Source organism: Anarhichas minor, unplaced genomic scaffold (assembly GCF_050575085.1).
Source record: "Anarhichas minor isolate MPS153535 unplaced genomic scaffold, ASM5057508v1 ptg000004l, whole genome shotgun sequence".
Classification (NCBI taxonomy): domain Eukaryota; kingdom Metazoa; phylum Chordata; class Actinopteri; order Perciformes; family Anarhichadidae; genus Anarhichas; species Anarhichas minor.
In genome coordinates, this window is record NW_027466450.1 from 14,977,219 (window position 1) to 14,999,700 (window position 22,482).

General features: G+C 42.8%; 2 protein-coding genes and 2 long non-coding RNA genes across 8 annotated transcripts in view; 3 read left to right on the plus strand and 1 right to left on the minus strand.

The window, feature by feature from the left end:
- The first annotated feature begins 949 nt into the window (after positions 1-949).
- sf3b1 (splicing factor 3b, subunit 1) lies at positions 950-12,843 on the plus strand. Of its 4 annotated transcripts, XM_076110346.1 has the most exons (24): positions 950-1,011; positions 1,919-2,091; positions 2,321-2,422; positions 2,538-2,652; positions 4,964-5,043; positions 5,170-5,358; positions 5,557-6,034; positions 6,205-6,326; positions 6,415-6,612; positions 6,720-6,821; positions 7,140-7,319; positions 7,404-7,490; positions 7,857-8,127; positions 8,283-8,428; positions 8,626-8,772; positions 9,065-9,190; positions 9,771-9,992; positions 10,088-10,270; positions 10,359-10,470; positions 10,583-10,703; positions 10,796-10,927; positions 11,305-11,577; positions 11,696-11,912; positions 12,223-12,843. In XM_076110346.1, exons 1-24 carry the CDS (start codon positions 984-986, stop codon positions 12,379-12,381), a joined length of 3,963 nt encoding a protein of 1,320 aa, XP_075966461.1. In that variant the 5' UTR covers positions 950-983; the 3' UTR covers positions 12,382-12,843. The 4 variants fall into 4 exon arrangements, 3 of the variants coding, with proteins under 3 accessions (XP_075966461.1, XP_075966480.1, XP_075966470.1); XM_076110355.1 differs by lacking the exons at positions 950-1,011; positions 1,919-2,091; positions 2,321-2,422 and adding an exon at positions 4,558-4,611 and having other exon boundaries at positions 2,567-2,652; XR_012959263.1 differs by lacking the exons at positions 5,557-6,034; positions 6,205-6,326; positions 6,415-6,612; ... (13 more) ...; positions 11,696-11,912; positions 12,223-12,843 and adding an exon at positions 4,558-4,611 and having other exon boundaries at positions 5,170-5,321.
- A 3,285-nt stretch (positions 12,844-16,128) lies between these two features.
- Positions 16,129-22,482, plus strand: part of ankrd44 (ankyrin repeat domain 44) — a 30,043-nt gene continuing 23,689 nt past the window's right edge. The window contains exon 1 of one of the 2 annotated variants that reach the window (XM_076110534.1): positions 16,129-16,692. In XM_076110534.1, the coding sequence (XP_075966649.1) occupies positions 16,666-16,692 (27 nt within the window). In that variant the 5' untranslated portion in view covers positions 16,129-16,665. The remainder of the gene's footprint in view (positions 16,693-22,482) is intronic. The other variant, XM_076110526.1, reaches the window with a different exon arrangement.
- Positions 16,735-20,407, plus strand: LOC142970366 (uncharacterized). Its single transcript, XR_012959270.1, has 2 exons — positions 16,735-19,597; positions 20,157-20,407. It is a non-coding gene; the product is annotated as an uncharacterized LOC142970366 (long non-coding RNA).
- On the minus strand, positions 21,227-21,948 carry LOC142970359 (uncharacterized). The gene is made up of 2 exons (XR_012959269.1): positions 21,776-21,948; positions 21,227-21,562 (listed from the first exon to the last, which is right to left on the minus strand). It is a non-coding gene; the product is annotated as an uncharacterized LOC142970359 (long non-coding RNA).

Genomic DNA, 22,482 nt, shown 5'->3' on the forward strand with positions numbered 1-22,482 from the left:
GTGAAGGAGAGATACCGCAGGTCCTTCCTTCCTGCCTCTGTCAGGCTGTACAACCAACACTGCTCCCAATAGACCACACATACCATATAAAAACCCTGCAAATTACTTATTCATTCATTAATTCGTGTGCAATATCAATGTATGTATGTGCAATATAAACACTTCATTTATACTACCTCATATGTCCAATAATGTGTATCCAACCACTCAATCTGATTATATTGTATTTTTAGCTTTTGTAGTTTTTTGTGATGTACTACTATACCTTAACTGTATTATTGTACTTGTTTTGTTTTATACTGATGTCTCTTGTTGCACTGTCCACTTTGCTGCTGTAATCCTGCAAATGTGCCCGCTGTGGGACTAATAAAGGATTATTTTATCATCTTATTTTATCTTATCTTCTCTTATCTTATGTTTAGATTAGATCAGTAGTGGAAGCAGTATTTAGATCCTGTACTTAAGTAAAAATACTATTACCACACCGTGAAAATACTTAATTTACAAGTAAAAGTTCTGCATTCAAATCCTTACTCAAGTAAAATGTATTAAAAATATCAATAGTAAAAGTACTCATTGCAGTAAAATGTTATTATTATTACTTTTATAATTACTTACATATTCAATGCAGACCTTTACTTGTAAAGGAGTATATACGGTGAGGTATTAGTACTTTTACTGAAGTATAGGTTCTGAATACTTCCTGCAACTGAATGTAATACTGGAACGATCATACAGCATAATAAACACGTTTACTTTTGAGACTTTAAGTAATTTTACTTGTAGAGACTATTTACTTTCTTGTGCCAAAAAACAAATACTCTACGTATTTTACAAAACAATTAACGAGTTGAAATGTGGAAACTATGTACCTATTCAAGTTGGTTGCGATCCGCCAATCAAATTAGAGAAGAAGAAGAAGAAGAGACGGAAGTCCGGCTTTAACACACTTCCGGTCTCAGAGTCGAACAACCACCACCAAAATGGCGAAGATCGCCAAAACGCACGAAGGTAATTTTTGCACAAAATCCACTAAATAGCTCTTGTTCTCGGATTACTTTTCATCATATTATGTGTCAATAAACTATGTAGTAAATGTTGAAGTATCTGGAGCACGTTCTGATGTATTCGTTTGTTTGAAAGCGCGAGACGCAGTAGGCCGTGATAAAGACGCAACGCGGACGGCTTAGATAATGGCGCTGGTTAGCTAGCTTTGTAGCATGCTAGTTAGCTACCGTCACCGTGAAAGATGAGCCCTTTTAATTAAGGATATATATGTAACTTCACCACCTGACTTATCGACGTGCTCCTATCAACATTCAAGCATACGTTGTAGTGCATTACTACCTCTAGTTGATCACTGTATTTATTTGGATATTATAATATGGGTATTATTTGGCTAACCCAGTTAGCAGTAGCTTCATTTTGACAACACCGCTCGACCACACGTTACACAATGGTTAAGTAAAACATTTAAGTAGCCCGCTTAGTGTAGAAAAATGTCCTTGTGACTGTTTCACTATTTTATGTTATATTTATTATAGTATTGCTCATGCATTAATGTGAACGCAGTATTTTACTGTTATGTTTGTTGGTTGAGGTGAAGCTCGATTCTAACCATTTTGTATACAGATTGCAACCAATATACAAAAATCTTAATCCGGAAATTAACTCAGGCGTTCAGATAAAGGTGGTGGAGGAAAAAGTACAACATTTCCCTCTGAGATGTGGAGTAGAAGCGGAAAGTGGAATGAAAAGACTCAAGTAAAGCACAAGTACCTCAAATGTGTACTCAAGTACATTACGTGAGTACTTGCATTCCACCACTGCGTGCAAGTAATGAGTCTTAAACACAGATAATCATATTTTGCCAGTTGTGTTAATTCTCATCCTCTGTTTGTCTTTCGTGTCTCTGTAGATATCGAGGCCCAGATCCTGGAGATCCAGGGGATGAAGGCCACCCTGCTGGAGGAAGGAGATCAGGGAGTGGGCCTCGATTCCACCGGCTTTTTTGACCAGGAGATCTATGGAGGCAGCGACAGCCGCTTTGCTGGATATGTCACTTCCATCGCCGCCAATGAACAGGAAGATGTAAGTATTTTCATACCCAGTATTCAGATCCTTTACTCAGTAAGCACTAAAGTACAATACTTACATTGTACAACAATGTTATTGATACTTTTTAAATTTTTACTTCAATTATATTGTAATTCCACAGTTTTTTTGGGGAGCTTGGCTGCTCTTCTTTGCATATGAGCTAGGAGAGTCTTGCCGTTTTGGTGAGATTTGACTAGACTCCTGTTTCTCTTTCCTTCCTCAGGATGATGAAGAGGATTCATCAACAAGCTTGTTGGGACAAAAGAAGCCAGGGTACCATGCACCAGTGGCAATACTCAATGCCATTCCTCAGTCAGACGAGCAAGTATGTGTTGATTCATTGTGTCTCGAAGATCATATTTTCATCCCCGTGTTCTTTGAAACAGGCCTTTTTACTTTTCAGTTTTTAAATAAACTTACACCCCGTCCTTGTTTTGCAGTACGACCCATTTGCAGAGCATCGTCCGCAGAAGATCGCAGAGCGGGAAGATGAATACAAAGCCCGGCGCAGACAGATGATCATCTCACCCGAGCGTCTCGACCCTTTTGCAGACGGTAAATTTAGCTGTTTTTTGACTTCATTACACCTTCCCCATTTCCTCCCCCCTTTTCATGGTTCACTTTTTTGTGACCCCCATGACTGCCAATGGTTTTACACCCATAGTTTTTCTGTTTTAACCCTTCGACTACAATGCAATAGCTTGCCTCCCAGACTTGATTCCTTCCCCGTGGTCAATCCTCTGTGGTCCAAGAACATTTTGTGTCATTGTGCGTTTTCTTCCTGATATATTTATGATCTACATTTGTATCGACTTCCAACTTTACAGCAAATGACAGTGTGGGCTCAAAGTTTATCTTCAGTATTCCGGTTTGGGAAAATATTTCCATGATATTTATGTGCAAAATGAAATTTGTATCCTTGTGCGTGCAATAAAATATAGTGAAACCCACTGTAGGGTTACCATGCTTTTCAATGGGAGAGGTGGTTAGGTGTTCAAAGGGCTTATTCACCTAACAAACGTGGGTCGCAGATGGGTTGTGTGTGAGTCGAAGGGTTAACATTCCCATGTGAGCAACAGCCTAAATTATCTTGGTAAAGGGCAGTGGCCCTCTTGTCGTAGCCTGTGAGGATTCAGAGAAAGTTTGAGGGTTAGCTGTGGTGTAATTCACCTGACAATGAACTTTGCTTTGCCATGCTGAGCTCAGAAACTGATGACCAACAACATCCTGCTTACGTATAGACAGAGCTTTAGATCACAAGGCAGGCAGTGGAGAGAAATAGGCTTGGTCAGCTCAGGATCCTTTGGGTTATATAACACATAAGTCATAATCGGGCCTAATTTGTCTTCCTTGTTTCACTTTGTCAGGGCTGTAATTTTAACGTCCTGTGGTAACGTAACCACTTCTGTTGGCTTGTCAAATGTAAAAGATCCGTGGGCCTCAGCACATAACACGTTAGTGCAGCCAGCTTTTCTTACAGATCTCATTATTAGGCTTTAGTTTGTCTCTTTTTACAAGAGCCAGCTAATTTATCTTTCTCTCCATTTTTATTGCATCTTCACTTCCACTGACAACATGAGCTTAAATGGCCCAAGTGCTTCAGGGTTGGTCTAGGTAGGGCTCAACTGAAGCCTGCATGTAGAGAGAGTTCTTTGTACAAAGTTGTTGTGTAAATATATTTTTATTTTACAACTCTCTCTGTAAAATAGAAATATGTTATCAAGAAAAATTGTGTACCACAATACCACAGGCCCATACTAACTGTCCTTAATTTCTCTCCTACAGCAGTACTGCTTTGCCAGTCCTGTACTGCACTCTGTTAAGGGTGCAGCAACTCATCCTGTGTAGGTTATGGGGAACACAGAGAACTGTGCACTTATCAGTTTGGTCAGGGTCCACTGGCTACTACAAACCTCAACCCCAAAGTTTTTTTTATTTGGCTTATCAATTTACTTCAAATTTAGATCAAACGTCCCCCGCATTCATGATGGAAAATCACTGCCTAAATATTTGACTCTATATCTCATCCTTATTGAATCAGTCCGCTTTGTCCTCAAAGGGAAGTCCGGATCTGAATGTGAGATTATTGGATAATAACAGGGCTGCTATGACGTGTCAATGGGGCTCTGGCATGTCCTATCGCCATACTTCTGATAGTAGGATCATTATTTTTTTGCCTCATTTTTAAATTAGAATGCCAGAATAGATGCTCATATATTTAATGTTAATGTCATTCCTAGATGTAGCCTCAACATTTTCATATGCTAGTATAAAGAATTGGGAATCTGGACCACATGATCTCCTTATGATTTTTTTCTTTTTCTAGTTTAGTGGTTATGCCCCAAGAAGATACTTTGTTTTTTGAGTGCCGTAAATCAATGCAACACAGGTGGTATACTGTTGTGTGTGAGTTCAAACCCTTTTCCAAAGTGTTACTAATGGTAAAGAGACATTTTCTAGGCTTCTTTTCTGCCGGTTGAAGTCTGACTGCAGAGGGACCATGGCACTGAAAGTGTACGTATTCTGAAGAGCACAGCCCAGGACCCCTGCATCAGTGATGGCTATACCGTCTTAATCCACTTAAAGAAAACACCACAACCACAGCTCTTCTCTCTATGTATCTGCTTGTTTTACAATAGAATGCTATGACTGTATGTAAGAAAAGACAAATGTATATTTGTATGTAATTCAGTAGGACTGTTTTGTGAATCAGCTGTTTATAACAACAGGAGCGTAAGTTAATCTGTTGGTAAAGAGAGTCAGGGTTAGCTGGCTGTGTTTGTGCTTGCTGTGTTTGTAGTAACTTGGGTCCCTAGAGCGAATACTGATCAGTGTCCTATGTTCTTGTTGGTGCTCTTTCGCGCAGGGGGCAAAACGCCGGACCCCAAGCTGCAGGTCAGGTCGTACGTGGACGTCATGTTGGAGCAAAACCTGTCCAAAGAGGAGGTGAGCGACTACCCACTGTTTACTTTGACTGCAAGCTATTTCCACATGTCAATCGTATGAAGTTGTTGTCCTTTGTAGAAGCCTGTGTTTCTTTTTTCCTGACATTTGTTCTTTTGTTGCGCGTAGAGGGAGATCCGTCTGCAGCTGATAGAGAAGGCCAAAGCCGGGGAGCTGAAAGTCGTCAACGGGTCCGCTGCCTCCCAGGCTGCTGCTGCAAAACGTAAGCGTCGCTGGGACCAGACTGCTGACCAGACCCCCACTAATACTACACCCAAAAAGATGTCCAGCTGGGACCAGGCTGACTCCTCTGCTGAGGTGAGCCATTAGAGTTTCAGCCTCTTACTGCTTTATGGATAACTTAAGCTTCTTGTAGTGGGTACAAATATTCAGGTTACTTCCTTGTAAGTACTCGGTATAATGTAACTTGTAATATGGGACAACTATTTAGAAGTTGTGTTATTGTCTCAAACATGTTTTAAATCTCAGATTGTCTTTGTTTCTGGCCCCTTGTAGACACCAGGACACACCCCAGGACACACCCCCGCGCACACACCCTCAAGCACCCGATGGGATGAAACCCCTGGGCGTGCTAAGGGCAGTGAGACCCCAGGGGCCACTCCCAGTACCCGCATGTGGGACCCCACTCCCAGTCACACACCAGCTGGCGCTGCCACCCCTGGCAGGGGGGACACGCCCGGCCACGCCACACCTGGCCACGGTGGAGCCACAGGAAGCGTACGCAAGAACCGCTGGGACGAAACCCCAAAGACGGAGCGGGAGACCCCGGGACACGGGAGTGGCTGGGCTGAAACGCCGCGCACAGACAGAGGAGACGAGTCGGTGGGCGAGACTCCAACCCCAGGGGCCAGTAAGAGGAAGTCTCGGTGGGATGAAACCCCGGCCAGTCAGATGGGATCCTCTACACCACTACTGACACCAGGAAAAACTCCCATAGGAACGCCAGCTATGAACATGGCCACCCCAACACCAGGCAAGAAAGCTTTTTTTCTCCTTATACATTGCCAAAGCTTCTAGTGTCTCATGTTCTGTAGTCTTTGTTTGTATTATGGAACAAAGGAACTATATTAGTCACAAGTATCCTCGAGCCCCTCAATGGTTTTGCTGTGTTTTAAAATCAGTTTGCTTTTCTGTTTTCTTCAGGTCACCTGATGAGCATGACTCCAGAGCAGCTGCAGGCGTGGAGGTGGGAGCGGGAGATCGATGAGAGGAACCGGCCTCTCACAGACGACGAGCTTGACGCCATGTTCCCAGAGGGATACAAGGTCCGTGCCCCCTTTTTATCGTGTTTAATGAGTAAATATAATTAAAAACGTAGTCGCATCACTGACAGTTTATTGTTCTTCTCCACAGGTTTTGCCTCCACCAGCGGGCTACGTGCCGATTCGCACTCCGGCCCGCAAGTTGTCGGCCACACCGACCCCCATCGGAGGCATGACGGGCTTCCACATGCAGGTGGAGGACCGCACCACCAAACAGATGAATGACCAGCCCTCAGGAAACCTGCCCTTCCTCAAACCCGATGACATCCAGTACTTTGACAAACTCCTGGTGAGCATCAATTTTGTGCACACAACATACGTAAAATCAACCGCTGGGATGTTCGTCCCGTCTGAAGTTCAACGTGTGTGTTGATTGCTTGCTCCGTGTGTTTTTAGGTGGAGGTGGACGAGTCTACGCTGAGCCCTGAGGAGCAGAAAGAGAGGAAGATCATGAAGCTGCTGCTGAAGATTAAAAATGGAACACCGCCCATGAGGAAGGTTTGTCATTATTCCCTTACTTTAAGTGTCCTATATACTCCTTGTGTTCATGTCATAAATCTCACAAAGAGCCTTGAAGTAGCATAAAGCACAACAACGGTACCTATTGCAAGATCCACACCCATCACTGAGCCTGTATGTGGCTGCAGTGTGAATATTTGCTTGCTAGATAATCTCCTCACTGAGGAGCTGCTGCTTTCAGTGGCGGTCAAGGTGTTGTCACTCATGCTCTGCTGGGAGCAGCACAGAAATCACGACATCTGTTGAGACTGAAGCCCGTCTGACTGACACCCCCCCCCCCCTCTCTCTCGTCTCCAGGCCGCTCTGCGTCAGATCACAGATAAAGCTCGTGAATTCGGAGCGGGTCCGCTGTTCAATCAGATCCTGCCGTTACTCATGTCGCCCACCCTGGAGGACCAGGAGCGCCACCTGTTGGTTAAAGTCATCGACCGCATCCTCTACAAACTGGATGACTTGGTTCGACCATACGTACACAAGGTAGGCTCGGAGTGAAAACCATCTGCGCTTATTTTCCGTGGATTGTGTGTGAAGAAATGAACTAACTGTCCTCTTTGTGTCCAGATCCTGGTGGTGATTGAGCCGCTGCTGATTGATGAGGACTACTATGCCAGAGTAGAAGGCAGAGAAATCATCTCTAACTTGGCGAAGGTAATGTTTTTACGCACGCTCCGCTTCCTGCGAACTATTCTCGCCTGTTCAACCAGTCCGTGGTTCAGATCAGGGCTAGTCGTTCGCTAGATTAACACCAACACGAGAGCTATCAGACCTGACGTTCATGTCTCTTCTGTTCTCAACCTGCACCCGTTGGTTACAATCAGATACTCGTTTCCACTGTTTTGATATATAAAAATGTCGTTCTAAATATATGCAGACTGTTTGAGAAATGTATACCGGTGCACCTGCACCAGGTTTGGCAGACTAGAGTGTACTTAGAATAAAATCAAGTACACGTTCTGTCAGTAAAAGACATCCGACTCAGATATTTGACGTTCCTCTTCTTCCCGTCCGCTCCAGGCTGCCGGTTTGGCGACCATGATCTCCACAATGCGACCCGATATCGACAACATGGACGAGTACGTGAGAAACACCACGGCCCGAGCCTTCGCCGTGGTGGCCTCCGCTCTCGGCATTCCCTCTCTCCTGCCGTTTCTCAAAGCTGTGTGTAAAAGCAAGAAGTCCTGGCAGGCCCGGCACACGGGCATCAAGATCGTGCAGCAGATCGCCATCCTCATGGGCTGCGCCATTCTGCCCCACCTCCGCAGCTTGGTGGAGATTATCGAACACGGTCAGTCACGGTCGCATATAAAGGAGTTTGCAGATCCTTGTAGATTTAAACGGTTGATTGTTATCAAATGACAACCTTTACTGGACGTTTTCTAAACTCTGTCATACTGAAATGTGTTCACTCTCTGACGGTTGGGTTTGTCTGTGTTACTCCAGGTCTGGTAGACGAGCAGCAGAAGGTGAGGACCATCAGCGCTCTGGCTATCGCCGCCCTCGCTGAAGCTGCTACTCCCTACGGTATCGAGTCCTTCGACTCGGTCCTCAAGCCGCTCTGGAAGGGTATCAGACAGCACAGAGGAAAGGTAAGATGCTTTTGGAGGAAGGAACAAAGTATTTACTGCAAGATCCACACTCGGCGCTGAGCCTGCGTGTAGCCACAGTGTGAATATTTGCTTGTGAGAAAATGTCAAAGGCGGGGCTGCAGATTTACATTTATTAAGGTCTACAAGCAACGAGCCGAGTTTGTATTCACAATGCATTTCTCCCTCTCTGCCACCAGGGTCTGGCTGCTTTCCTCAAAGCCATCGGTTACCTGATCCCACTGATGGACGCCGAGTACGCCAACTACTACACCAGAGAGGTGATGCTGATCCTCATCAGAGAGTTCCAGTCCCCCGATGAGGAGATGAAGAAGATTGTACTCAAGGTAATGGAGGGGAAGAATGACTTGTGTCTTAACTTCTGTAGCCAAAAACACCATGCGTCTACAAATGTCAGCTAACTTTCCTGCGACTCATTCTCGCCTGTTCAGCCACTACATGGTTGCGCCAGGGCTAGTACGTCGCTATATAAACACCAGCATGAGAACTAGCAGAGCTGTTACTTTCGTACTCTCTGTTCTCACCCTGCACCCGTTGGTCACATCTGGCTTCTCTACTTTTAGTCTGAACTCGCTGATGTTCCTTCTCTGACCTGAACTTGTGTTTTTTGTCTCGTAGGTGGTGAAGCAGTGCTGTGGCACTGATGGTGTGGAAGCCAACTACATCAAGACTGAGATCCTGCCTCCCTTCTTCAAGCACTTCTGGCAGCACAGGATGGCTCTGGACAGACGCAACTACAGACAGGTGAGCAAGCACACGGGAGTTCATGTTCAACTAAAAACAAGTCTGAGATGTGGATGTTTTCCCTTTTTGTCGAGTCCCAAGATTAATAGAAATGGGATCTTGGTCTCTTGTTTGCTTTGAAGAAAACAGCTAATAGAAGATGTTAAGAAGTAAAAACAGCTTATTTGTGCTACAGTTATACACATATAAAATGATTGTGATGTAAACTGCTTCCTGCGAACTATTCTCGCCTGTTCAACCAGTCCGTGGTTCAGATCAGGGCTAGTCGTTCGCTAGATTAACACCAACACGAGAGCTATCGGACCCGACGTTCATGTCTCGTCTGTTCTCAACCTGCACCCGTTGGTTACAATCACATGTTCCACACACAAGCTTCTGTGTTGATGTTTTTCATGGTGTGTTTCATGGAAATCAATCATTGTCACTGTTATAACGACTCTCGTACTTGAGTTGTGACACTTTTAATTGCCACTTTACTTGAGCCAAATGCATGTTGAAATGAGATGTATTGCTGTGCTACCGTGTCTCTTTTTGCACACATCCCATGCGTGTTTTCAAACCGTCTTTCCTCCCCAAACAGTTGGTGGACACCACAGTGGAGTTGGCCAACAAAGTGGGAGCGGCAGAGATCATTTCTCGCATCGTTGATGACCTGAAAGACGAGGCGGAGCAGTACAGAAAGATGGTGATGGAGACCATCGAGAAAATCATGGGCAACCTGGGTGCTGCTGACATCGACCACAAGCTGGAGGAGCAGCTGATCGACGGTATCCTGTATGCCTTCCAGGAGCAGACAACCGAGGTGAGACGGATGATACTTCAGATTCAAGTATAGGAAGAATCCCGTCTTTCACAGGAGTAGTTTATTCATTTCTGTCCCTTCTCGTTTCCCTACAGGACTCCGTCATGCTGAACGGTTTCGGCACAGTGGTGAACGCCCTCGGGAAGCGCGTGAAGCCCTACCTGCCTCAGATCTGCGGTACGGTGCTCTGGCGTCTCAACAACAAGTCCGCCAAAGTCCGTCAGCAGGCCGCCGACCTCATCTCCCGTACCGCCGTGGTGATGAAGACGTGCCAGGAGGTAAACTATGAACACACACACACACAAAGACAAATCCATTTCACTTCTTTTAGAAACTAATGCATGTTCCGTTTGTCCGTGGCTGCAGGAGAAGCTGATGGGTCACTTGGGTGTGGTGCTGTACGAGTACCTGGGAGAGGAGTACCCGGAGGTTTTGGGTAGCATCCTGGGAGCACTGAAGGCCATCGTCAACGTTATCGGTACGTCTCACCACATCAACTGCATTTACACTTATAAACCATGTAATTCAGATTGCAGGGTTTAAAGGGAAACCTGTGAATAGCTATTGGATGTTTTTTCTTGTCATTGCAGGTATGCACAAGATGACTCCGCCCATCAAAGACCTGCTTCCTCGTTTGACTCCCATCCTGAAGAACAGACACGAGAAAGTGCAGGAGAACTGCATCGACCTGGTGGGCCGGATCGCTGACAGGTCGGTAGCATAAAGCCTCAGATTGACGTGATATGGATCTGATTGTCGTGTATTATTAGTATACGTGTGCTAACGTCTTGTGTATATTTCAGGGGGGCTGAATATGTGTCAGCCAGGGAATGGATGAGGATTTGTTTTGAGCTGCTGGAGCTGCTGAAAGCTCACAAAAAAGCCATTCGCAGAGCTACCGTCAACACGTTCGGTTACATCGCCAAAGCCATCGGGTGAGTGCTCGAGAGCTTCATCAACACCAAATATGCATTTATGTTACTTCAAATTGTCTCTGTTCACGGTGTCGGCTTAAAGTCTTTTCAATACATTTGGTTAGATTGCTGGAAAGTACTGAAAAAAGTGAAATAATTAAAGAAATGAAGGTCTTATAGTCCCTACTGGTATTCCATCACACTTTTATGCTTAGTATGATAATTAAATGGTTATTAAAATGCATTTTATATGCTGTTAAAAGCCTTAACTTTAACTTGATGACGCCTGCAGAAACCCTGTAACAGTCTAAGTTTATATTTAAATGAATCAAACGGTTCCCCGTGTCTCTACAAATGTAAACTAACGGACACTTTGCCCTCTCCTCCTCTCCTCTCAGCCCCCACGATGTCTTGGCCACTCTGCTCAACAACCTGAAGGTCCAGGAGCGTCAGAACCGAGTCTGCACCACCGTGGCTATCGCCATCGTGGCCGAGACCTGTTCCCCGTTCACGGTGCTGCCGGCGCTCATGAACGAGTACCGCGTGCCGGAGCTCAACGTGCAGAACGGCGTTCTCAAGTCGCTCTCCTTCCTGTTCGAGTACATCGGAGAGATGGGCAAGGACTACATCTACGCCGTCACGCCGCTGCTGGAGGACGCTCTCATGGACAGGTGAGTGAAGACGAGGGTTTCTGTGTTTATCACTTAAATAGACGTCTAGCTTCTGGTTTCTAAGTTTTGATTTACTTCCACCAATAACCGCTGAACCTGTACATGTGTCCTCCTGCAGAGACCTGGTCCACAGACAGACGGCCAGTGCGGTAGTCCAGCACATGTCTCTGGGCGTCTACGGCTTCGGCTGCGAGGACTCCCTCAACCACTTGCTGAACTACGTGTGGCCCAACGTGTTTGAGACGTCGCCGCATGTGATCCAGGCCGTCATGGGCGCCCTGGAGGGGCTGCGGGTCGCCATCGGGCCCTGCCGCATGCTGCAGTACTGCTTACAGGTGAGAACGACCTGGACGCTCACGGAGGAAGATTTAACAACCACCGTACTCCGCTTACATAGCCATCCGTCAACCCTATACCCTTGAAATAATACAAATGTGAGAAATTGCTCAATGAATTGTCTAAAATGCTTCTCTGAGGAAGGCAATATGTTGGAAAAGCGTAACATTTGTGGCTGTCGGGGAGCAACATGTGACCGTGAACTCGTCCAGCTGAAGTGCTGGATTAGTGATGGTTGTAACAAATAATAAAAAAACAAAATAGTCAAAGTGAATACGCCTCTTATTATTGTATTTCTTGTCTCTCCAGGGTTTGTTCCATCCGGCCAGGAAGGTGCGAGACGTCTACTGGAAGATTTACAACTCCATCTACATCGGCTCCCAGGACGCCCTCATCGCTCACTACCCACAAGTCTACAACGACGACAAGAACATGTACGTCCGCTACGAGCTGGATTACGCCTTGTAAATACGAATTCACGCGCTCTCCGCTTCACTCTCCATTGTCGTCCCTGATCTCTGTCTAGGACCGAGTCCGTTTCTATTTAGCAACAGTGATGTTTCCCAGGGTGCAACAGTCCAACACTGGCCGCATTCAGCCTCTGTTTGATGCCACTTTATTGACCCTGAATTAAAGAATGAGCATGACGTTAGGAGGAACATTGTAAGAGTCTGTATGTAATTTTCTTTTCTTTTTTTACTCTTTGAGTGTTCGCTGTAAGGAATGGCCGAGGTCAGACTAGCCTTGATTTGAAGAACGCAGAGCAAGTCGTCACGTTTTAAATATTTGGATGATTTTTTTTGTTGGTGTGTAATTAGAGGCCTCTGTACCGGCTGCTCCCTTTACACACCTCTCCTCGTTCCACACCCCTGTTCTTATTAGGTTGTTGCTTTATTTAACCGAATAAAATGTTTGTGTATAAAAATCCAATTTCTGCGTCTCAATGAGTTTTTATTTTATTCATAGAACTTGAACTACGTGGGAATATCGACATTTATACATGTTAACGTACGTTTTAATAGTTAATTGGTTGTTTTTTCTCCAAACTGAAGGCGAGACTCTACAGGCAAAACACTTTTCATCAGATTTTGTAGTATTTTGCTTCCATAACTTGTCTTCATTGAGACTAGTGTAAAGAAAACATCCAAAATACACATTTAGATGTTTATTTTATAAATCAATTGGTTTATAATAGTTCTGAACATTGTGAGAAATGCCGTCACAATTACGTTGTGTTCTCCTGCTGAGACACAAGCAGATAACGCCATAAGAGCGTGAGGGGGGGGGGGCTGGTTTAGGATGACCTCATCTCTCACATCTTACTGAACTAGGTCTGACATAATGGAGGCAGCACTAACACACTACATGCCACAGTCTCCTTCTATAAACTCTGCTCTGGAGCTTTTTAATATTTTAAATGCACAAGAATTGTACGCTGGTGGAATATAATTACATTCTGTTTCTCAAGTACCGCACGAAGTACAATCTTGAGGAACTTGTACTTTACTTGTACTCCCCTTTTCTGCTACTTTATTATTCTGCTCCACGACATCTCAGAGGGAAATGTTGAACTTTTTACTGCAATATATAACTTCAGTTACTTTGCAGATTCAGATTAATAATATAATAAATAATCAACTAATAAATTATGATGTATTACAGATTACTGTATGCAAACCAGCAGTATTAGTTAATAAAACGTGTTTTTTATTAAATAAGATGTTTTGCATGCTTTTAAGTTTTGGTACATTTTGATGCTAATACTTTACTTGTAACAGTATTTTTAGACAGATGGCGGCTGGCAGTAACATGTTGCCCTTTACGTCTCAGCTTACTGCAGTTTCATAAGCGCGTCGGAGAACTACGGTGGCCTTCAGGTACCATAAACAAGTGAAAGGTGATTAGTGTTTGGTTTGTCCGTTCTGGGCTGCCGTAGAAACATGGCGGACTTCGTGAAGAGTATCCGTTCTTAGTTCTTAATTCTAAGGTAATACTTCTTATTTTTAGTTGATTATAAACTAATGAAAACACAGTTATGAATATTATATTCAAACACATAAGCAGCATTTTAAAAGCACATTTTGACTACTTTATATACTGTTGGATAGATACATCTAGAGATTGTCATATTTTATGAATTAAATGTTTTGTTAACAAAATCTTGATCTGTAATTTAACAGCTGGTCAATGTAGTGGAGTAAAAAGTACAATATTTCCTTCAGAATTGTAGTGGAGCAGAAGTGTAAAGTAGCATTAAATTGAAACACGAGTAAAGTAAAGTACCTTACATTTGTACTCATAAACAGTACTTGAGTGTAGTTATTTACTTTCCACTACTGCGTTGGCAGTTCCATTTCAAACGGGGGACCAGGCAGGGGCAGCATTAATATTTAAGATTAAAGTATACTCATTCAGTATTAACGTACATTTTATTCATCACTGCACATGCATAACTAATTACCATCATTGCACCACATCCAGTGGTGACCCCTCCATCACATAGCTGAGGAATAAATTGGGAACTCACTCGGACTAAAAAAAAAAAACAGCATGCATGAATGCTTATAGACTCACAATGGAAAAAACCTCCCCCACTCTCCCTCCCTCCCTTCCATTCACTCACCACTGCTGCACTGCCAGCTTCATGTGCTCTGACCCAGATTCCCCCCCAGAATCTGGGTCTGCTAATCTGAGGAGGAAGTCTCTGTGTGTGTGTGTGTGTGTGTGTGTGTGTGTGTGAGATGCAGCAGAGGGATATTCCTAGAAAACAAGAGGCAAATATGTGTTTATAGTGTGTGTGTGTGTGTGTGTGTGTGTGTGTGTGTGTGTGTGTGTGTGTGTACATTTGGGACTTATTTATGGCTCACAGTTAGTCACATTTGGTTGAGCATCAGTTCATCTGACCCGGTGATGTGTTCCTGCTGCTGCGTGTGGTTTTGCTTTGGGGCTAATTTGTTGAATGCTTGTATTTATCGTGTGATGATTGTGGCTCTGTGCAGGCAGTGCTAAACGCTAACGTTGCTCACAATTACAGCGCTAACATGCTGATGTTTAAACCATGTTTAAACCATGTTCAGCATGCTAACTGTTGTTAATCAGCACTAAACACAAAGGGAGTGTCATTAGTTTTGCAGGTATTTGTTGGAAGTATTGGACAAACTGGAAAAACACCCTGAACTGGAAAGATTTGATGTTTTTATCTTCCAGACACAATAAGGAGCCTCTTCCGTTTCCTTCCCTGATAACCTTTGGAATGCATCTTCATGAAGACCATAAAAAATGCATGGTGGTGTCTCTGCTGCTGTGTCTGTGTGTGTGTGTGTGTGTGTGTGTGTGTGTGTGTGTGTGAGTGTTGAGTCAACACTGGGAGGTAACCCGCACCCGGAGGGGGAGATGACTGTGATTAGAAATGTTTCCGCAGTGAAGCATTGTGTACATGAAGTGACATGAACAGTGATGTAGTAGGATAATAAACGGAGCGTGTAGGATGGTGGTGATGATGATGATGATGATGGAGAGCAACACACTTTAAAAAGCTTTAATTTACTTCACTCTTAAAGGGCCATTCTTGTGATCACATTAAATAAAGTGCACTTTAAATGACTTGTGTTTTACATGTTTAATAACCCTTTCATTCAGCAGCCATTAGCTTCCATCAATTTCTGACTTGAAAATCTGATCATTGCCAGCTTACAATCGTTTCATAAGAAGAGGAAGGTTGTGGGTTTTCTGATGGTGAAAGAAAATGAAAGATTTCAAAAGAATTTAGTGTCATTTAGCTTCATTTGTTCAGGAAATGAATCATACTTGATCAATTTGTTATTAGATGTAAATGTGTATACATGTGTACACCTAAATGCATACGAGTGTTTCCTTATGTCTTCTATGTATAATCATGCATGCGTTCTCTTATTAAATATGTGCTAGTTTTCATACATTTCAAGAGCAGAAATAAAAAGTAAAATAAACATCTAAATGTGTATTTTGGATGTTTTCTCTCCACTAGTCTGAAAGAAGAAATGTTATGGAAGCAAAATACTACAAAATCTCAAAACCGATCAGTGCATGAAACCCGTGGTGTCTCACCTTAAGGGGCTAAAACATGCAAACATATATATTCCCCTTTAAAACGGATATAGTTTGCATGCAGTGATGTGTGCTGACGTTTGTATTACTTTTGACAGCTGCAGCTTACAATGCGTCGGTCCCTCCGTGTCCACTGGAAGGCAGCAGCGAGGAGGTGCCGGTTGTTGTTGATGCTGAGGAAGCTGCTCCTCCACTTCTGCATCTGAGAGGAGAGACGAGCTCCAACTTCCTGTGTGTGTGTGTGTGCGCGAGAGAGAGATCCTCCGCTACAAGCCGAGTTCAGCCTGGCTGCCTCTCCGGGAGGCTTGTGTGGCTTCTGCAGAACCGGGTTGAGGAGGGGAGCCTTCTGTGGATGGTGTATGGCCTCGGAGAGACGCCTGGGAGCCCCGTGCACCACCACCACCACCACCAGCAGCAGCAGCAGCGGCCATACATGTGGATTGTTTTGGGTCAAACCGTTCCTGCTTCACCCCTCCACCTCCTCCTCCTCCTCCTCCTCCTCCGAGCGGCCGCTTCGGCTCGGCAGCGTTCGCCGCAGATAGCGTGAGGGGAGCCGGCCTTCGTCGACCACATCACCCGCTACGAGAAGAAGCCGCTACGAGCTGCACCGTGCATGGTGCTGCGGGGTCGGAGGGAGTGGATGAACCAGCCGGAGCTGACCCAGAGATGGCTGTCCTCAAACTGGCCGACCAGGTAGACCCGCTAGCTGTTAGCTTAGCATCTTAAACAGGCATCACCGTTTGACGCTTCACCCCACAGCTGTTTGCGATAAGAATTCTATATATTTATACATTTGTAATGTCTTTGTGTCGCCACTTTGGGGTCAGCTGAGAGAAAATATGTTTTTTTTTAAATTCCTGCAGACTGAACACAGAATACATTCATAAAGCTGCACAAACGTTTAATACCCTGATTTTTTTTTTTTTTTATGGCTTTTGTCGGTATAATTGTCGGTGTTCCGTTAAAATGAGGACAGCCCACTTCACTCACACTTCCTGCTCTGTCTCCTTCCGCAAAGCATCAGAGCTGCAAACTGCAAACATGCTCCATAAAGAAGATTCATCTGCAGCTAAAAGCACATTCGTGTGCTGCACAAATGTGCGACAGACCTCACAATGCATAACAAGAAAACTATTTCTGATAAGATTTCAATCCAAGGAGACATTTTAGAGAAACAATCTCGCCTCAAGGTCTATTTAGTAGCTGCTCTGGAGCTTTTGATTTGGTCACATGATGCTCCTCAGCTGATTTTGAATCACATATGTCACACTAACATGAACAGGAAGTCTTCAAAGTGTGCACAACCTTTGTTAGATTTAAACATCTCTGTTGTCTGGTGGTGTGACACGGTTGAAAGCTCCAGAACCGTTACTAAATGCATCTTATCGCCAAGATTGTCGAGTCAGGGTCAATACTGTCAAGATCACATATCTGAGATTAGATTTAGTGCAGGGCCGCAACTAACGATTGTTCCCATTCTGCAATAATTCATATATATTTATATTTTTCTCTCAAATCAATGAATTGCTTAGTACACAAAATATCAGAAAATAGTGAGAAATTGACAAATTGTTGCAGCTTTAATTTGCTGTGTCATGCCATGACTTAGTTTTGGTGATGTACAGTAATGGAGGACTTTTAAAGTAAAAGTACTTGTATCACACTGTGAAAATACTCCACTACAAGTACATGTCCTGCATTTAAAACCTTACAAAGTATGTATCAGCAGAATGTACTTAAAGTAAAGTATTCATAGTGCAGTAAAGTGTTCCCTGTCAGTACTTTACTATCATATTACTGCTGCATTAATGTGTATGTTGCATTTTAACTCCTTTATGTCCTGTTGTCTAGTTTAATCTACATCAATGCATCATATTCTTTAAGATCATCATGTTTGTAGCGTCTCTGTCCTGTGAGAACCTCGTATCTCTACAAAGAACAGCCTGTTTTCAGCTTTGTGACGAGGCTTTTTCCAGCTGATCCAAGAGACTTTAAAAGAGTTTATTAATATTAAGAAGTCGGAGGAACTTAAAGGAAACACTTCATCGCGAATATTCAACACCAACTCATCTGGAGATACGTGGTTTTCACTGGACAGGAATCTGTAAAGCAACTAAAGCTGTCAGACAAATGTAGTGGAGTAAAATGTACTATATTTGCCAATGAGGTGTAGTGAAGTACAAGTATAAAGTTACGTAGAATGGAAGTAGTCAAGTATAAGTACCTCATAATTGCACTGAAGTGCAGTACTTGAGCATCTGAAGAGAAAGGAGTGAAATGAAAATCAAACGTGCGGGTAGATCGTCGCTCCAGTCCTATCAGATCTGTCGTTGACTTCAAGGGAGGGAAGAACAGTCTTTTCATTATGCAACTCCGAACTTTGGGACTTCCTGTTTTCAGACAACATGCCGATGATGATGATGATGATGATAACTCGATGAATTTAGCTCAGCAGACAGCTCAGTGGCTTATAGATTATTTTTTCATCATGTGCTGATGAAGAGATAGTCACATGAAAATCTGCTGTTTTTTTAAAGAGTATTTATGCTCAGCTGGTTACTGTTACTGGGAGGCACAGATGTAAAGCTCTAAGTGGGTTTCGTGCAGCTCTGATGTCTGCAGTCTTTATATATAAAGAAACTGCTGACGTGTGTTTGTTAAGTACATTTACTGCCGTACTTTACTTGAGCACTTTACTACTTTAAACTTCTACTCCACAACATTTTGGGGGCAAATATTGTACTTTTTACTCCAACACATTTTTCTGACAGCTATAGTTACTTTGCAGATTTTGATTATTAGCACACAATTAATAAATGATGATGTAATCAAGTTTTCTCTCAATATAACTGTGCATTGTACAGTGAAATGCTTTGTTGCTCCCTCTAGTTCTGTGCCTGACACACAAAGTACAATATATACAAGAAAGAAAACGAATGCATGAACAACGTAGAAAATATGTTAAATAAAATATTAAATACAGTCGTAATTATAATGCAGATAATATAATATAATAGATTAAGCTGCCTAGTAGCATATAAAGTAATAAAAATGAGCTCCAGCTGCAGCATTAAAGTGATAAACGCATTAATGCATCAGTAATTATAATACAGTCATATAGAATATATGACTAATAATAATGAGCCATTCTGCTTGATGATACTTTGGTACTTTAAGTGTATTTTGATGCTAACACTTTTGTATTTTTGTAATGGTTTGAATGCAGGACCGAGTATTTCTACACTGTAGTATTGATGCTACTTTTACTTAAGTAAAAGATCTGAGTACTTCTTCTACCACTGATTTTCTCTTGTATGAAATTATATATATATATATATATATATATATAAAATGTATACTGAATGGCTTTTTTGGGGGTAGAAACATCATTTTCCCACCAAACAGAACACACAGGAAGCACAGGAAGTTGTTGACTTTTGACTTTCTGCACGCGAGTGTGTCTCTGTCGTGGATGTGTCAGATTTCCTGTGTTTTTTTCCTCCTTCATCCTGGTTTTTGACTTTGGTTTTTCTTTATTGTCTCCTGTGTCGACAGGTGAAACATTCAGTTTGAGAGGGAGGCTGAGGGCAATAATAAGGTGCAGAAATAGTGGTTCTATCACTTCACTGTTTAGGAGGACATCAGAAGTGTGTCGTTGACCCCGAGGGGAAGGAGACGAGCCAGTTAGAGGCCTCGGTCACCCCAGGGGTCAGAGTAGGAGATGTGTTTGTGTGTGTGTTGGACATGACGTTTATGTGTTGCAGGTGAGCCTGTGTGTGTTTGTAATGAAAACAGAGGTGATCTGATGGAGGAAGTTTGTGTCGGATAAAAAAAGAAAGAGAGAATGGAAGATAGGAGAGGAAATCTGACTGCTCTTCTAGGTCCTGATTCAGTTCCTTAAAGAACAGGATCTCACAGTTGTCTCCCAGAGACTCCCAAAATAATGATCACGACCCCCACTACTCCCAGACATTCACATGCCCTACCAATCATATAGAGCTTTAATAGCCAAATACAAAAGAACAATAGCCTAACAACCATAAATATTGCATTGTCGTAATCAGCTCGGGTTGAATAAAATCGGTCATATTAAATTTATATATATTTACATTTATTTATCACCATGTCGCTGACACAATTATGTTTCAAATATACAGTTTTGAATCGAGAGGTACGGGAGTACCAGAACCAGACCCTGCTGCAGGAGAATGAGGTTTTCTGAAGGGACCCTGGTGCTAGGACGCACTACCTCTTTCGTCCACAGGGCCGCCAAAACCAACACAACATTAAAGTTCCTCGTAGTAGCTTTAACAGGAGTATTTGTATTTGTGCTACTTTATACTTAATACTATATTTCAGAGGAAAATATTCCACTTTTTTAACCTAAATAAAATGTTAATAAAGCCGGGGAGGGTGTTGTTTTTGTTGTTATTTTTATAAAATGAATGATAAGATTCAGCCCCATACGTGTTTAACAGTCATTTTCAAACAGTCCATTATTACCAGACCCCTTCAATGAAGTTAGCTCATGACATGCTAACTTTTAGCTGTGGAAGTAATGTTGGTACAAATGTACTTTATAACTTTTGTTCTGTGATTTTGTCGTAAAGGCTAGTAATTAAGCTTTCATTATGAAATCACTGTCGTATTATTAATTATTATGCTAAGTGCTCAACTCTTAAATATACCAGCCCCACGCATATTTCTGTTATGTCTTCGGTTGATCGTTGCCAACTGTTAACGCCAAAACAAATACTGGCTGATGTATCAGATTCTTATTATTCTTAAATATTTATCGGCCTTGGGAAACCCCCCGCTGTTGGTCGGTGTCTAGGTGCTGGTATGTGTTCGAGGAAATGCTCTCATTCATGCTCACTGTCCCTAAATCTCCTTCCCTCCCTGTGCCAGCACCAGCCTCCCCGAGTCCCCTTGGTGATCACAGACTCAGCACTGTGACAAGGGACCGCTGCCAGCTGAGTTTTAGTGCGTACGGACGTGAGTGTGTGTTTGTGAGTGCATGTGGAGCGCTTAGAAAAAGAAAGGCATAGCTAAAGAGGCCATATGCTGCCAAGCATTGGCTGCTTATTTAAAGGCACAGCCCCCACTTTTCTGCTCTCCAGCTGGGGCCTCTTTCACTGCTCTCTCTACCCTGAACGTGTCCTTCCTCCAGCCTCGTATCACTCTGCTCAAGTAAACACTGATTGGACCTCCGTCATTACTTCACAGCTTTCAACTTGTCAGATTTTATTTATTGTCGTTATACGAAACAGGATTGCACAATGAAATGTAGTAGTCGCACAGAAAAGGTATAAACAGATGGTGAAATATTTAAATTGGATTAGAAAATAAACAATAAAAGTAGCGCTCAAGGTAGAAACGAAGAAAGGAACACTGAAGTATATCTAAAATGGAATATATACAGTTACTCAGCGGTGGAATGAAAACGAAGTACATTTAGTTTGAGGTACTTTCATTTTATGCTACTTTATACTTCTATTTTGCTACCTCTCAGAGTCAGATAGAGCGGAGAAGTCCCGCCCCTTCGGTGGACCGCCATGGGACCCTATTTCGGAAAAATATATACAGCAGTCAATGGCGAAATAATCATACTTTTTTGATCCCGTATGCATTGAGCCATGAATTACAAATGTGATGTTTGTCCATTTAAAAGATAATTTTGCACGTATATGTAACAAAACCTATATCAGCTGCAACATGAAAGTGATCGACTCCTTCACTACATTTTCAAACATCTCCTGTCTGCCCTCATGCTTACCTGAGTGATCTATGAAGTGATGATGTGGCTTCACACCAGAATCCAACGCAAAGGGAGGACTGACAAAATAAAGCAGAGACGAGGAAGTGGTGTCACGTCGTTCATACTTTTTTTTGAAAGCAGAAGTGAAACGCTCCTCTGTGGTTCCTCTCTCGCTTGTTTCTGAGAAGGAGAGGCTGTGCAACAGGAAGTGAGGCAGGAGGCACACAGGAAGTGAAGTGAGGCTTATCTCTTTTAGATCTGACTCATCAGTGACACATTGAACCTGCAGCCTTCACGTTGGTCTCAAACACATGCAGCGAATTACACTCTTTACAGTGATTTATATTCTGTTGTATTACACTACATTTCACCTTTTTATGTCCCGTACTACATCATACTATACTGCACAACATTTACTATGTTATGTTAACGTGTCATACATTTTTATTGCATTGCATACTATATTAGATTTCCATATTAATACAAACACGAAGGATTGTAACTCATTCATATTATTAATCATATTATAGATTTATTATATGATTATAAACTTACTGACTATCAATCATATCACAACACTCACTTTTGCCTTATTATTATGTTTTTAATTGCCCATGTATAGTTTTTATTTTTACTTCTATTCTATTTTAGTTTTTAATATACCTCTGAACTATTTATTTTTTACTTCTATATCAGAAGATTTTACAAATAAATCTTAAGTTTTC